This window comes from Mytilus trossulus, chromosome 2 (assembly GCF_036588685.1).
Source record: "Mytilus trossulus isolate FHL-02 chromosome 2, PNRI_Mtr1.1.1.hap1, whole genome shotgun sequence".
In the NCBI taxonomy this organism is placed as follows: Eukaryota; Metazoa; Mollusca; class Bivalvia; order Mytilida; family Mytilidae; genus Mytilus; species Mytilus trossulus.
This window is the reverse complement of record NC_086374.1, coordinates 45,975,212-45,991,483: the sequence shown is the minus strand read 5'-3', so window position 1 is coordinate 45,991,483 and position 16,272 is coordinate 45,975,212. Positions and strand designations below refer to the sequence as shown.

The 16,272-nt window shown below is 30.9% G+C and overlaps 1 protein-coding gene across 5 annotated transcripts; it reads left to right on the top strand.

Annotated features, from left to right (window-relative positions):
• Positions 1 to 17: 17 nt before the first annotated feature.
• Positions 18 to 15,628, top strand: LOC134707377 (regulator of G-protein signaling rgs-3-like). 5 transcript variants are annotated; one of them, XM_063567088.1, is made up of 6 exons: positions 18 to 499; positions 9,212 to 9,802; positions 12,528 to 12,709; positions 13,370 to 13,530; positions 14,047 to 14,210; positions 14,724 to 15,628. In XM_063567088.1, the coding sequence occupies exons 1-6, from the start codon at positions 446 to 448 to the stop codon at positions 14,898 to 14,900; spliced, it is 1,329 nt and encodes a 442-aa protein (XP_063423158.1). In that variant the 5' UTR covers positions 18 to 445; the 3' UTR covers positions 14,901 to 15,628. The 5 variants fall into 5 exon arrangements, with proteins under 5 accessions (XP_063423158.1, XP_063423157.1, XP_063423160.1 ...); XM_063567087.1 differs by lacking the exon at positions 18 to 499 and adding an exon at positions 3,238 to 3,397; XM_063567090.1 differs by lacking the exon at positions 18 to 499 and adding an exon at positions 4,388 to 4,487.
• Positions 15,629 to 16,272: the final 644 nt, after the last annotated feature.

The following is a 16,272-nucleotide window of genomic DNA, read 5'->3' as shown; positions in this document are numbered from 1 at the left end:
TGAGAAATCATTTCTCCTCTGAGAAATTCTTAAATGGGATTAGAACAAATAGCATTTACTTAGAAGAAAAGACGTCAATTTTGAAGTTATAGATAAAGAAACCTGACAAGGGAGTACTAGGTTTGTTGAGGCACAAATGAAGTCACGTTTGAACATAAAGTAGCAGTTGTTTCTCTAAATAGTACAATAGTTGTTGACATTTTCTAATGAATGGTTTGTCATGATGGACACCTGTATAGTAGAAAGTAATTATCACTTAATGTAATTTTAGATCACCTTGGGAATACGAGTATAATTGATTTTCGTTCATAATTACAGCAATTGACAATTTCTAGGGCTTATTGATTGATTTTGTCATTGGCGGGAAGAAATATATCTATTAACAGAGCTATGAATGTGCACTTTGTTAGAATTGTTACATGAATTAACATCATATTGAATATTAATGACCACATTTTGGAGTTATACCAGTACAGACAATTTGGAACTTAAAATGAGGGTAAGAATTTGTTTATTTTTCCACATTTTATACAACTTCAAATATTAATGATCATTAATAATTGGATTTGGTTCGGTTGAAAAACTTTTTTTTTCATTTGGAAACCATATATAATTGTACAATAATTTTCTTAGGATCTATGTTTATAAAACTAAAACGAAAATCAAATAAATTATTTCGTATTATGTTCATTTTTTTAGTGTGTTTATAATTTTTAATATTTTTTTGTAAAAGGTACATAGTTACGCATTCTTTTCACCATGAACTGTAATGGCCTTCGCCTCGCTCGTTTTACATTTCTACAATGTAGTATTATCATAGTTACCATAGAATTGGAGATGGACATGATGATAACATATCTACTGTAGTATATTAATGACAGTATCAAAATAATAAGCTTGGCCTATCGTAGTGTAGGTATTCTGTGCAAATAGTTCTTTTCTTTATTGTAAGTAGTATAAACAGATAAGTTACTGCATTTGATCCGAGCATTTGATACATGTTAAGCTATTTTTACCAACCATGTGTACTTATAATTTATAGAGCCTATAATAATAGCATGTAATCCTCAATCATCGTTGGTCCTACATTATCTATATGTCATGCATATTCACGAAATATCAATGTAAGATATAATAAAGAAGACTTAAAAGATAAATTGCACGAAATATATAACATGCGGTTTTTTCTTTTGATTGCGTCATTTTGATACCAATCCTTCGAAAACATTTTTGTTTTGTTTTTATGAGATGTTATATAACATATCAGTTATAACAATGAAGACAAAAGACATATTCCGGATTTATCGATGACTCAGTTATAAATAGCATTTTATTTCACTGTTTTAACAACAATGGAAGGAAGGGAATATGTGTTTGCCTCATCTGTGCACATTCACTCGGCCGCCCGTATTGACTGACATGCAAAAGTGGAGTCGCTATGAATGACAAGAACACACATTAAAAGGTTAAAGAACACTTCAGTATATGTATCTACTACTTATCTTAACTAGGCCTTAATATATACAAATCATAATTGATTATATTCGGCTTCAAAGAGGGGGAAAGGGGGGGGGTTGATATAAAGAAATCCCGCATCATGTCCACGTTCTTGTCCCTATTGTAGTCAATGGTAAGGTTGACGGAAAACGAAAGATGGAAATAAATACGGAGAACGGAAAACGGAGATTAAAATAATTTGTAGTCATGCAATCTGCTTCAATAAGTAACATCAATTTGTGAACATAAAAAAGTGCATACTTGTTAGATTAACAAATGTCGATATGTCGTGTAAAATTTGTACATGTATACATGAATGATAGCCGTTCCTTGAATGAAACAGGTGTAAGATAAATATATATCTTCATGACTAACGCCGACAACATCCGTTCAAAAATAACCCTGTTTTTCTTATCGTGCGTCTTTAAAATAAAACAAAATAGTAAAACTAATAACATTATCATAAACTGATCGCATGTTGCACCCAAAATCTGCATCAAATCTGCACGTCTATTTTAAAAACACATCATTACACAATTCACATAAGATAATAATCAAATTTATCAGATGCAAGTTTTTTCTTGAAACTATTCTATTTTAACTATTGCATCATTGCGACCGTCAAAATTTTTAAAAATATAATGCAAAAATCGTTTTCTTGGTTCTGCCATGTTTATGTTAATAGGGCAGATTAACTATGTTTATCGAGATGTTTATTTACTGTTACAACTTTACAGTACAGTCCCATCACGCTATAAGTTAATCAAACCAAAACCCAATAACCCAATAAAACCTTAAAATACTTCCAGAAAAGAGGTCAGCCTAATATCACGAACTTCACTGATATATTAGTGTTGATACATTCGTTGATACATTCGTACCATTTAACATTCCTCGGCTCTTGGGGATGCTAAAACCGGGCAAATACGTAAACTAGAAGCAAGATACATCTTCAAGCATATGGATTTTGTTAGTAAAACATGTAAAATGTACTTTAATTCACAGAAGACATTTATAGATTATAACTTATCAGCCCTGGTATAATCCCAGACTCCATTATCAGCACAATGTGCAAGTTGAGATCTCATATGGGTCAAGGGATGATACCAGGGCAGATATGTAAAAGTACATGTTATAATATCCGATAACGGTTAAAACAGTGAGTCGAAAAATGATTTAGTGTTCGGCATGATAAACACAACTGATTGTTTTAGTGTGATAAAGCTTCCTTACAGTTCAATACTATACTTGTCTCGTTTAATATTATAATGTCGGTGTCAATTTTACATTTTGACATTAGTGTCATATGAGCACCAGACTTGCGCCTTATGCTGATTAAGGGACGTAGGGTATCAGCGCAATTAAGTTGTGGTGAAAATGAGTTACTTTTTGGCGCAAAAAGATATCGCCCGACGATACCAGGTCCGATACTTTATAGAAAGAACATGATATAATCTATATAGTTATTGGAAGCTTCGTTACATAAGTCGTCTATATTTTGTGAAAGAAAGATCGCGCCCCTCCCCCTTTTCCTCATTATCATCCTCTCTCTATATATATAGTATTATATTATAATACAAATTAACTGGTTTTGTAAATCATGATATATTGTATGAGTTTAGCTGGAGGTTTGTCGTTGTTTAATCGTTTATCCCATAACAATGTTAAGAGATACTTGAGTAGGAGTTTATTTCCTTATTTGAGTGCTATAAACATCCTGTTTATTTTCAACAATTATAATCCGTACCCTTTTACTACGAAACTTAGTCAGATTTTTGTTTACATCCTCTCATAGAACAAGAAAGATTTTAATATGCTGTGTTGCTTCAGATTTAATGGAATCAATAAACTTACATGTGTTTCGGAATTTCATGTATCAACGCCAACGTTACATATTGAGGTAATTAACCTTTGAAATATTAATGAGACTTGTAATTTGATTGTAAATATTTAAGTTGGATCACTATAGATATAAATAAATTTGTCACAAGAAGAGGTTTGTATGTGCTGAACGGGGATGAGGAGGTGGTGGCCGTGGTATCAGTTTGTCCCTTATTTATTTGCATATTTCGGGGGGGATGTCGCTCTTAGAAAATAAATATTGTATTTGTTTGTTCTGTAGGCAAGGCTATTGCCATCCAATGTTTTCCTATTTCGGATATTCTACTCCTGTTTATATACATGCAGTTTTATAATTTTGATAGTTAATTTTAAATTTTGAAATTTCAGTAATTCGCAATACATGACCTAGGCAGAGTATTTCATGTTGAATATATTTGTTTTCAATCTTATTTTGCTCTCTGACTTTTCTAGTTAGTGGTATCATCTCACCACGGTATGCGACTGAGTTCATTATCTGAAGCAAATGTTTGTACATGTACGTCAAGGTTCTTTTTGGAAAAAAAGTTGGATGTTGGTTATCGGCTTTGTCTGTTGTACTATCTGTTCACCATGTTAAGGCAACTCTTTATATGTTTTATATACATCATTATTTTGTATTGTCCGTTTTTGTCTTTTTTAATTCATTTTGTAACACATTAATGCTTTTAAATCAATACTCCTGCAAAATGACCACATACACACACACACAAACACACACACACACACCTACGAAATGGATAGTACAACGGACTACACCATGTGCAGTACACGTATACATAAAATGCATGCTCAATAGATTTTTTACATATAAAATGTACAATAATCTTTTTAAAAATACAAGAAAGTAAGCAGATGTGAATAAAAAGCCTATCCTTCGTCGAGTCCTTCGTACATTTTATCATTTATGCAACAGATTTTCTGTAGTATATCGATGTAAATCAATAATATGTCATGTGAATGAAACGAGCAGATAGTTAAAAACGATATTGAACACCACCCCCGCTTTGTATTTTGTACACGCTTCGGCAGCTGGAGCTATACTATATCTAGATTAACACAGGATATCTGTGACATTGTTATAGGATGCATCAGAAATAACTTGGCACGCTGTAAGAATTTTATATTATTTATAGAACGGCTTTATTGTTGAATTAGACAAGTGTTACTAAGGTAATTGTCATATTTTCGCCTTGATGTTGTGGGTTTTGTGGTTGATAAATGTAACAGTATTATAGAACATGGCTTTTTAATCAAGGTATGTTGTTTATTGTTGTTTATTTGATTATTTGTGAATCGCAAGTTTGTTTCCTATAAAGACTTATTTTATGACTATTTCAGATTTTTAAGTAGATTTATGATTGCACAAACCTTTAGAAGAGTATAAGATACATTTTTAAATTTTATCAAAATAAATCAGTATTTCGTGCATGACAAGATTTATCTGTTTACTGGTATATCAGTTTAATATGCAAGTTATTATATTGACTCGACTGTGAAAGTGTAGTTATGTATTTACTGAAACCGTCAAGCATTCAATTTGTGTAAAAGTATCTTAATATATTGACCATGAAATCAAATCTTTTTATGATAAAATGGCCAGTTCTATTGCTTTTTAAATACGGTATATTGCAGTAAAAAAGGACAAATTATTTGTTTTATCATCCAAAATATCTATGGGTTTTCATTATTCTACTAAATTTTGTGTTGTTGTACTTTTTCGGTGTATAAAATGTTGAAGATATTAGTTTTGGATTGTTTGATTATATAGTCGTAAAAAATATTGTACTATTAGTGGTGCTTTTGTGCAATTTGTCCAATATAAAGCAAAATAACTCACAAACGGAAATATTTTTAAGCAAAATTGTGAGTGATTTGTTTCAGTATTCACATTATTAAAATCCGGAAATGCTTTTAATTCTAAAATTCCTTTATTTATTATCTCAACTGGCAATTGTAAAAAAAAAAAAGAGTTTACATAACAATGCATGTTTTTATAGTTGACGTTATGGTATTTGTTTCGCTCAATGTTGAAGGCCGAACCGTGACCTATTTTCGCTCACATCCATTTCATTTGGAATCTGAAGGAGAGTTGTCTAACTAGCAGTTATGACACATCTCCTTATCTTGAAATGTTGAAAGAATATTTCTAACTTCAAAACTGCATCATTTTGCCAATATATGATGCTAACAGCCCTGGCCTTATGACATGAACACTTTTATCAAGTTGAACCATATATGAAACTACAACGGTTTCCTCGAAAAAGATTGCTGACTAATTCAATTGAAAACAAACTTAATTCACAGATATACATAATGTTTTTAAATTTTATTTAACTTGAATCTTTTGCATCGGACATTAATAAAAAGGTTGGTGTACGGCGACTTTAAATTGTCATTATTTTGTTTTGACTATTTTGTGTTATTTTGATGTATACAGTGGACATAATGTTGACGCCTACAATGATTATGTGTTTTATTGTTTGTAGTTTTTTTGTTCCTTTCTCTCAATAGTTAACAAAGGTACCAGGCTTATAATTTAATACACCAGACGCGTTACATACTGTTTACCCGTGTTTTTCTTTTATTAGTATATACTAAAATATGAAAGAAAAAACATAGTGACTACCCTAATCAGAGAAATACATATATCATGTCTCTGCCAAAATAAAGACACGGCATAATTTTGCTTATCACTTCGTGACGTCATTGGCTGTATATATTATGTAAATAAAAGGACGGACAATAACAGTTAAGTCTCATGATTAACCTACACTACCATGGTTAGTACCTCCGTGGGATAGTGCGTATACACGATTCTCACGGGACCACTGGCTGGGGCAAACTGATCAAAAACTTAAAATGCAAATAAGCAGCATCTAATAAAAAAAAAAAATAAGCGACACACTATAGTTTCTTGTTAAACTCACAACCAAAGTAAAAAAAAAAAGAAACATGAAGAAGATTTATTTTTTTACTTAAAAAAAAACCATTAGGAACAATAGGGCGAAATTTCCATTAGGAAAGCCGTCCTTAAAAAAACGCAGAAGAAGAAGTTAAGTCTCATGATAAAATCAACTGCCAGCTTGAGTCTAGTTAAAATCAAGGGGCTGTAGAGTGCACCATTTTGTTTTCTCCCTCCCGATTTTTAACAAATTTTAACCATTTACTCGTTTTATCAAGACTTGTTTCGTCTCGATTTGCTTGTCGATATATTTTTTCCGATTCGAGAATTTCGTCAACCCTTTAAAAATCCTGATACATGTACATAATATGCATTAAATTCCAAGTGGTATACGTTTACGTTTTTCATTGTAATTATTTTGGTTTATAATCGTAAAGGTCATAAATACAAGCAATCTTTCAAACTAAATAGATGACTATTTGCAAGCAATTCGCCCACACTTGACCTAAGATTTGCTTCTGTATTTATGATCAATATATATATATGTGTGTAAGTTTCATCACAGTCGTACAGAGACATGTTCTTTTAATAATTTAATTTGTTATGAGTTAAGTGGTATGGATGAATTACTGAAAAAGTAACCTTTTTAAAAAAGCTTAATGGTGTATATTTAGTCTCAAAAAGTGATAAGGTTATCACAGTAATAAGTGTACCAGTTCCCCCCCCCCCCCCCTTTTCCAATTTTTTTTTTTTTTTTTTAATTTATAAAACATCAGAAATTCCATTTTTATTTTTACATGTGGTGTAATACAAAAAACGCCGGAAAAGGAGCAAATCGATTTTAAAGAAAAACTTCTAATTTTTCAGATTTATGATAATTTTGTTATAATATTCTAGATTCATCTCGGTTCTGGATATCTCTCAATAAAGAATTTTAAATAAAATGTTTTCAAAAATAATTTTGTCTGAAAACGAAATATCCGATTAAGCTTTGTTAAAATTCATTATACATGTTAAGAATTTTATTTGTTTATTGTAATTAAAATTCATTTTTATTTTTATTATTTTTATACAAAGTGACACAATATTTATATTTCAACACCGTAGCACTATAATAAGCTAACGCATGCCGCGCGGCCTCCACATTTATAGTAAGTGACTTTTGAAGAGTTATACAAAACTTCAAGTTGGTCAATAGTTGTATGAAATAGAACAGTTATAATACGAATTGCTCGATTAACCTTAATTTGTCAACATGTGAAGATTCGAAGTTATTTTGTCTAGCGATATTTTACGTTTATTAATACATCAAGGTGTTTTATTACTCGTGCAACTCTCAGACAAAGGTGTTAAAGTTATATACTGGTATACATGGTTTTCTTCTTTACCTTTTTTTCTCGTTCTTTCGCACTCTCTCTTTCTCTCTAATAACGGTTCTGGCCAAAATGACGCAATGTAATAACGTTATGTGGTCAGTCGAAAAGGAAGTATATTCTGCCATAGGCTAAACGAACATATACATGATTCCAATAACCTCTTATTTATACAAACTTTGATTTCCAGACGTAGAAATATGGCAAGTTTGTCTATTTATTAATTATTATACTTAAATTTTATTATTTATTTTTTCAAAAAGTCTCTTAAGATTATTTCATTATTGACATGCTGAAAAAAGCACGTCATTTGAAAATCATAATAACAATAAAAAATAATGTCAATACACTTTTCACTCATTTCTTGTTCTTTCACTATCTTATTTTTTGTTTTTTACTTTGATTTTGTATTTCCTTTTTGACCCTTTATGAATGGTTTATCTCCCAGTATATCTCTCATGCTATTCAAGAACAATGACAACATTATAAAGAAAAATAGATCTGCTCTAAAATGGCTGCAAATATCATCCTATTCATTTTTCTAAATAAAATATATGTGAAGATAATATAATGTTTCTAATGATGCCGCTTCTTGGAAAGTCTCTTAAAAGGGAATAAGTTCATACAACTTTCAAAAGATCAACATATTTATCTCCCGAAAGTTATAAAACGATTAATGTCTACTCGTTATTTTTCGTTCGTTTTTTTGTCAGTTTCTATTCTATTTATGAATTTTATAGTCTCTATTTGTATCTTTCGTCTATTTTCTATAATACTCAGTCACTTTAAAATATGTCCATAAATGAAAAAAACAGATGTTATTACCCGTTTTGAAGTTTGGAGTTATTTCTCTCCTCCGCAAATTCTGAAAACCTAATTTGGAAAGAAATCACAGTTATTGTATGTTTGACATGAGTTATTCATTACTTGAAAGGAATAAATAGACTGCAATTGATATCCTTATGAAATATGTTGTTTACTTCAAAGTGTTGGATTCTCACTAACACGTTTTATGACGTTATTTTAAAATTAACACTTCAGAGATACGTATATAAAGTCAAAGACTTTTTAATTCAAACATAAACTCTGTAAGACTGTATGACAATTTTTACTTTTTAAAATTTTAAAACAATATTTTAGCAGCGTTTCTTTTTACAAAGAAGCAAGAATAGAATTCAAACCAAAATAATAATATTAATAACGTGAATATGGAGAATAGGAATATGGCTTTGTATCGAATACTTTATTGCGTTTTTGGAAACGAAGAGGTTTGTATGCGTTTAATAAATTTAGAAGGTGCAGGTGTTCAAATCAATCACATTGTGTATGCTTGAACTAAAAACAGAATTTTTAAAACATTTTTTGTTAAAAGCAAACTAAAATATAATTTTTAAAATAGTTATATTTGTTAAACAGTAGCAGCAGCATCACCAGCATTGGTGATTCGACGAACAGTTTGGTGTTGATGTATTGTACTTGAAATTTGAATGGAAAACTTTTACTTTTAAAAAGTTATTGAATTAAATATGAAATATAATAGTTATATTTTGTTTTGCAGGGAGTACAGTTAGACGAACCCTCAACGCCTATTACTAAACAGTGGAACCAAGACTTGCAAGAGTTCGTTCGAAATCTGTCTTCACCAAAACTTGATCTCACAAACCAATCACAATCAATTGATTTAAAACAAGAGGACGAAGTAATGAGACTACCATCAGAATTGTGTACAGAAATGAAAGACAAGTGCACAGTTTCTTGTGAAAAAACAAAGGAAAAATCAACACCAAAGAATTGGAGAAAAAGAATAATGGACAGAAAAAGTAGTGCGGGAAAAATAAGTTCATTAGACATTGATGAAGCAGTTGAGTTATCTTTTGACAGTACTTCATCTTCATCGGGTCTTAAAGACAGTAAAGTAACATTTACTTGTGATACCTCTCCCGAAACATCAGACTTTGACCTTCATTCAGACACAAAGTCAGTAGATTCTAAACAAAGCTATACGAAGAAAGACAAAGAATCCAAACGCAGACGATTTAAAAGAATGATAACACGGCCATTACGTCGGAGTCATAGTGCTGGTTGTACCAATGACATTCCTGCACATGCACTATTTGTTGACTCTGATCCAAGTCAAAATGGAGATACGGTATGTGCTTTTTTTTTTTTTTTAATTGGTTCATTTGTATAATTTTCGACAAAAATGTAAACCCTCCACTACTTGGATCAACCTAATATGTGCTACATTTGTATATGTACAAATGGGATTTTTTTTTAAGAATTCGAATGTAGAAACATATTAAACGAAAATCCCGAACAACAAATTAAGTTCACAAATGCGCTTTTTCAAGGATAAAACGTCATTATTACTTTGTCACGTGTTGCATATTTTTGATATTTCAATTCTTCTATGATATCATAAGTCTATTGTCACTAAGTTTTAATGCAAATGAAGTAGAAAATGCAAGACATTGTATCCGTAACTATGCATTCTAACTTAATGCAGCTTCCTTGACAACATCTATTATTGTATGGCGTCAGAGGAGCGAAAATACAGGGGTTATTTCACACGTGCATACATCACTTTTTTTCTTCTGAGAAATCCGTAAACAAATTATTTTCTTACAAATGCTGTCTTGTGCAATACGTCCAAAAATCAACAACACACTCGTGTAATGAATTACTGAAGGCGTTTGGTACATAATTAAGGTCAAACGGTATTAAACAATGAGTTCATGCTATGCCTTTGCCAAACCAAAACCGACATTTGTCATTCTTTGTGACATTGCACTGTCCTACAGCTAACCAGACTTGACAAGTAAAGCTACAATTTTCCTACATAAATATGCCATCTTGGCATTGTAACAATACCAATTTCTTTGTGATCCTTGGCAACAAATGTATTGGTTTTACATGTTAATATAATCATATCTAGGAGGGTGGTTAGACAAAATACAAGAGGCTTAAATACTATTCATTATGTAAATTTAAAATTAAGGTAAGAATCATATTTAAAGAAACTTACATTTAATGTAATCAAAATTAAGTCGATGTCTGTTTAAAATCTGTTTGAACATTTGACAATTATTATGTCAAACTGACGCCATAAATGTTCCCTTTTTAAGACTTTTGGTTTCATATTATAATTGTAATATTGGCTGCTGGACAGTCAATGCTTAAAATATCAAACATATACCTTACTTAAATTTACTTACCAAAAACAAGTATCTTTGTGATTATAGTTTTAATGATTGCATGAATGCCAATCTTCGTAGCCAGGGGACAAAGAGGGGACTGGATCGTGGGTCTCGACTATCGTAGATAATCAAAGACGTATAAATAGCATTCTCATATGTAAACAATGGAACATTATTAGCTTACTTTTACCATTTTCGGCACTACAAAAAAACAACAAAAAATAGGTTTATACATTTATCGATCATAATTGTTTTGTTTTCAACATTCTTCGGTTTCCTCGGGATATTTTTGTGCTTTAAAGGGTTTAATATCAATAATTACTGCTTCATTATAATTCACGGTAAACGCAATCTTATTATTAAAACATAGTTTTCAAAAACAACAATAACATATTTTTTTATTTTTCTCCTAACAAAAGCACATCATCAACATAGCGGTTTTCTTTTGTTCATCGAACTGTATTCATGGTATTTTTAGCTCAAGAAAACTATATATGGTAAACTAATTTGTGATATCTGTAAAACGGTCTTATACTTCGTGACAAAAATAAATGCTCTGTCTATTTCTAGCAGCAAATAAAGTAGTTTTCGGGAAGAAATCGATCCTAAATAGGAATGTCTTTTAATGTCTCAAGACGATAGCTTAAGGACGATAATATAATGAATCATAGCTTCATGATGTTTATACATTAAAAGTGTTGTATTACAAATAAAAAAAAAGAGTTAATAACTGTTGGTTTTTCTGAAATGTATGAGTAAACATCACGCAGATATTTAGATTATAATTATTTTATTTTTGGTAGAATAAACTAAGTCACTACTATATGACGATGGCATTTGTTTATCTGAAATTGTTGCCATATTAAACTCGCTCCAAAAGAGTACTATCGAAGTGTTTAGATTTATTTCAAAGTAGTCTTTTAAATATTTTAGCATTTTCATTTTCTTTAGATTTTTAATAATAAAGGACTATTTTTCCTCAGCGTAAAAATATATTGAGTTTTGTCACTGATTTAAAAAAAAAACTGTCGCAGATATTTGATAACGCATTTCAAAGAAAAGTCGGATAATAGCAGTCAAAATAAGATCAGAAAACACACAACTGTTACAATTCACATAATACTACGCGAAACAAAAAGCGAACAAGCAACTGTGTATGAAAGCGGGTTATCTGTATGAATAAAGAGATATGTAGGGGAATACATCAATGAGACAGCAATCTAACAATACAGATATAGCAAAAGCCATATAAATATAGAAACATGCTCTTCTGCCAAATATTTGTCCCTGTTAGAAAAATTGGAAACTTTTGGGTTGTTCATTACAAATTAAATTGTTTAAAAGTTTTTGATCTTTTATATTCAAAAAAACGATTAAATCCGAGCAAATTATGCATGATCACCTTGATTTAAAGGCACTTCGATCTGAGCAAATTAAGCATGGTCATCTTGATTTATAAGCTTTAATTAATCTTAATCAAGTTTATCATAAAAAAGAAAACATAAGCAGTTGTTTCTTTTATGAAAGCGCCATTAGAACTGAGGAAAGGAGACCAATATCGAGCTTTCTTATGTCAGTTTTGTCAATGTATTTACTATAACCACAATTGGGTTTTTTTGTTTTTTGTTTCGCAATTCTGAATTTATTATCATAATGAATGTTCTTATTTGTTTACAGATGGAAAGTCGTGCTATGGAATTATCATTATATCACCAGAGATTTAGAAGTGATAGTGATGGTACAACAGACAGAGAACAAACAAGAAGAGTTCATAAAACATGTTCTGCAGATGCTGCAATGATGAACTCTCCGGATTTTATGACCAATACTTCACAACCAAAATCTAAATCGAGAAATTCGTAAGTTTTCATTTTCAACTGTTCGTCAGAAGTCTTATTTGTACCATATAGAGTATGACACATAAAACAAACACCAGACAGAATAAGAAAATGTAAACACTAAAGAAAAATCTTCACAAGAGTAGTTAGGTTTTCGGTTTGTCATGCATATAAAGTTTATCATGCATATCAAATTAATCATGAATATTAAGTTAATCATGAATATCAAATTAATCATACATATATATCTGATTATAAGCATTCAAAGAAAATTTTTGTTTTCTACCTTTTTCATTTTCGCTAGCCAAGGGTAACAGATCCGTTCCCCTCATCCCATGGAAAGGAGGGGAACAGATCGTAACTCTTTTACAAAATGTAGCTATTGCGAAGATGCGCCTTCTTATACACACAGTGAGAAGATACCACAGAGGAAATACCCTTGTGCCATTATTCTGACAATATTTTTTTCACAGTTCACGCAGATGAATCTAATTGAACACAGTTTCAAAAATCTTAATAATGAAATAAACAAATATATGAAGGCATGTCTGGTTGGTGTTGTTCTAAAACGCACATTAAAACTATATTACTACATAACACAAAATTGATCAAGCAGATTGTATTTATTTTTTGTAAAAATATAGATATCAGAATTATATTTTGTTTGTTCATGTTTTGCAGAGGGTTTAAGAATATGAAGAGGAAATTTCAAAATCTACGACGTAGAAACACGGACACGGCACTAGTTCCTAAATTTTCTCTACCTCTGCATTTCACGATTCCAACATATGATCAAGCCTTTCAGTGGAGTAAATCATTTGAATCACTGTTAACTGATAACAGTAAGTACCTTCTGTCATTTTTATAAATTAACAGACAAATTTGAATAAAACAAGATGGTGTATGGTTGTCAATGAACTATCCAAAAAGATGGGGAAAAAATCAAAAAATCAAACAAACAAACCAAAAACAACAACGCATACGTCAACTTAGGAAACTGCGGTATTTATCTATGAGCAAAAACAAACTGTGTAGTAAGTTACAAGTTATGAAAAGGTATCATCTTTACTTATTGTTGACATTTTAAAAGAGGAATGGATCTCACACAATCAGATCAAGATAATTTAATTTTAGTATTGGAATAAGAAAACTAGTCTGAACAGTTTGTTATATAAATTATAGAAACCAACATGATCACACCAACTGCATCAAGACGTGCTAACGCGAGATTGTAAAAACCACGAGATATCAATGTGAATATGGCAGTGCAATTATTAACCAGAAACTCTTGAAATAATCGCATTCATATTAGTCTGAATTTCTTGTAAATTAATTAATTGTTCATTTATTGTTAACAGGTGGTTTGGAACTATTCAAGGGATTCTTGAAGTCTGAATTCAGTGAAGAGAACTTGGAGTTTTGGATTGCCTGTGAGGAATTCCGTTTTTGTAAAGAATTTAATGTTCCGGTGCTTGCACAGAAAATATATAGCGACTATGTTGCTTTCCAGGCACCGAAAGAGGTAGGTTTGTTTGTTGTCTCCAGGTCAAGTTCCATTTATCCATATCGTCCAATGAATGAACACTCCACAGTGATATTCAAGTTTAGAAGAAAAAAAAAATACCTGTTTGTACAAGTAGAAAGACATAAATGCTTCCTGTTCTTTTTTGGTTTTTTTATATCCCACTTCGGGGCATTATTTTTTTCTAACACATGATCCCTATGATATGATCTTTCTAATTTTAATACCATAGGAGTTTTAACCCAAGTTTCATTGTCTAATGAACATAATAAAATGAAAGTGTGATTGGGGCATCCGTGCACTATGGACACATGCTTGTTTAAACTTTTGTCCCGAATTGATAATTATATCAGAATTTCAATATAAACGAGATTGTTATTTTTTGTAAATTTTAATAGATATTTATCCATTTTATACTATCTAAAGCATAATTAAAGTTCCCTATCAACAAACTAAAAGTTCAGAATATTTTAAAAGTATGTGCGATATTCACATTTATTTTTTACATTTCAGGTGAATTTAGATTCAACCACAAGGATGACAACAGTTTCAAACTTAGAAAACCCTTCAAAACAAACATTCGAAGTGGCACAGCACAAAATTCAGGCATTAATGGAAAAGGACTCATATCCAAGATTCATAGAGTCAGAACTATATCAGCAGATATTAGAAAGTGTGTCGAAAGTATGAAGCTACAATCGTAAAGCTATTAAATATCATGATTCTATATCATCCCCCGGAAAGCACCTGTTCCCTGAAAGCGACATACCGATAGCTACGATCTACATTACGTGAATGTAGATGATAGAAGTGGAGAATTGTAAACAGGCATATTCCTACATCAGCATTTGATAGTGCATATATAATTTATCACGATTCATAATCAATTGACAATAATATGGTTTTTAAAAACATCATAAAAATTATATAGAAGTCGATTGAAAAATAGTTTGTTGTGAAGAACATTGTGTTTCACCAGGAACATAAGTATAGTACTGTTCCCAGGTTTCACAAAAAGGTTCGACGTGGACTAATGAAGTCAATTCTGTTCATGATCAAAGAAAGACAACTAGAGCATACTACTCATTGACGTTTCTCTTAAACTGAAATCCACTAGTGTATTACGCTACACTCAAACAAAACTAGTTATGATCAAAGTGTAGTAGTCAGTCGAGAACCAGCTTACGATTCTCTCGGATAACACATTGTAACAATACCAGACTGCTTACTTGCATTCATTTTATCATATTTATTTTAAAAATGTCTGACGTTTTGTTAATATATTTTAAACATTATATTTGCGTTCACATGTTTTTATATTTTATGTGGGATATCAAATAATTTATAATGTAAATAAATTAAAATAGAATGTTGATTTGTTTACATTGTTGTTTTATTGAATAAATTTTTATACCGAATGGTTTTGTTTATTATTTTTTTGAACGCTCATGAATCAATTAATTGATGAGAAGATGTGGGCACATAATATACATTAGATACCAGGTAGAAATCAACATATTTTTTCACACTTATAAGTACATATATGTGTATTCTTTACATGTATGTTGTTAAAAGGGATCTTTTGTTTTAAACCACCCGACCAAACGGATATTGTGAGCTCACCCCATCACGTGTCGTCCGTCGCCGTCTGTTCATATTTACAAAAAAATCTCATCTGAAACTAACATTCCTATTGGAATCACACTTTGACGCAATTGTATATTTTACAAATGTTCCAGTGATCTAAGTAACTAACCCTTCAAGGTTACACATTAGTTCCAAGTCTAGCTTGTATATATTCCAAATGACAATCCAATATGGCTGACATGTGTAAAAATAGAACATGTGGATAACTAGCTTTGTCTATTATATTGAAACCCGCAGTAGATAGATCAAATCATTAAGGGACATGAACGTTAAGAATGATAAGATCTACTGACTGTTTACATCCAAATGATCAGACGACTCATTAAAGTAGCCATTGACCATACATATTGAAACAATGAAATATTGTATTACGGCCAATTAAACAACCCTTCACAAGATTTCAAACAACGCGGTC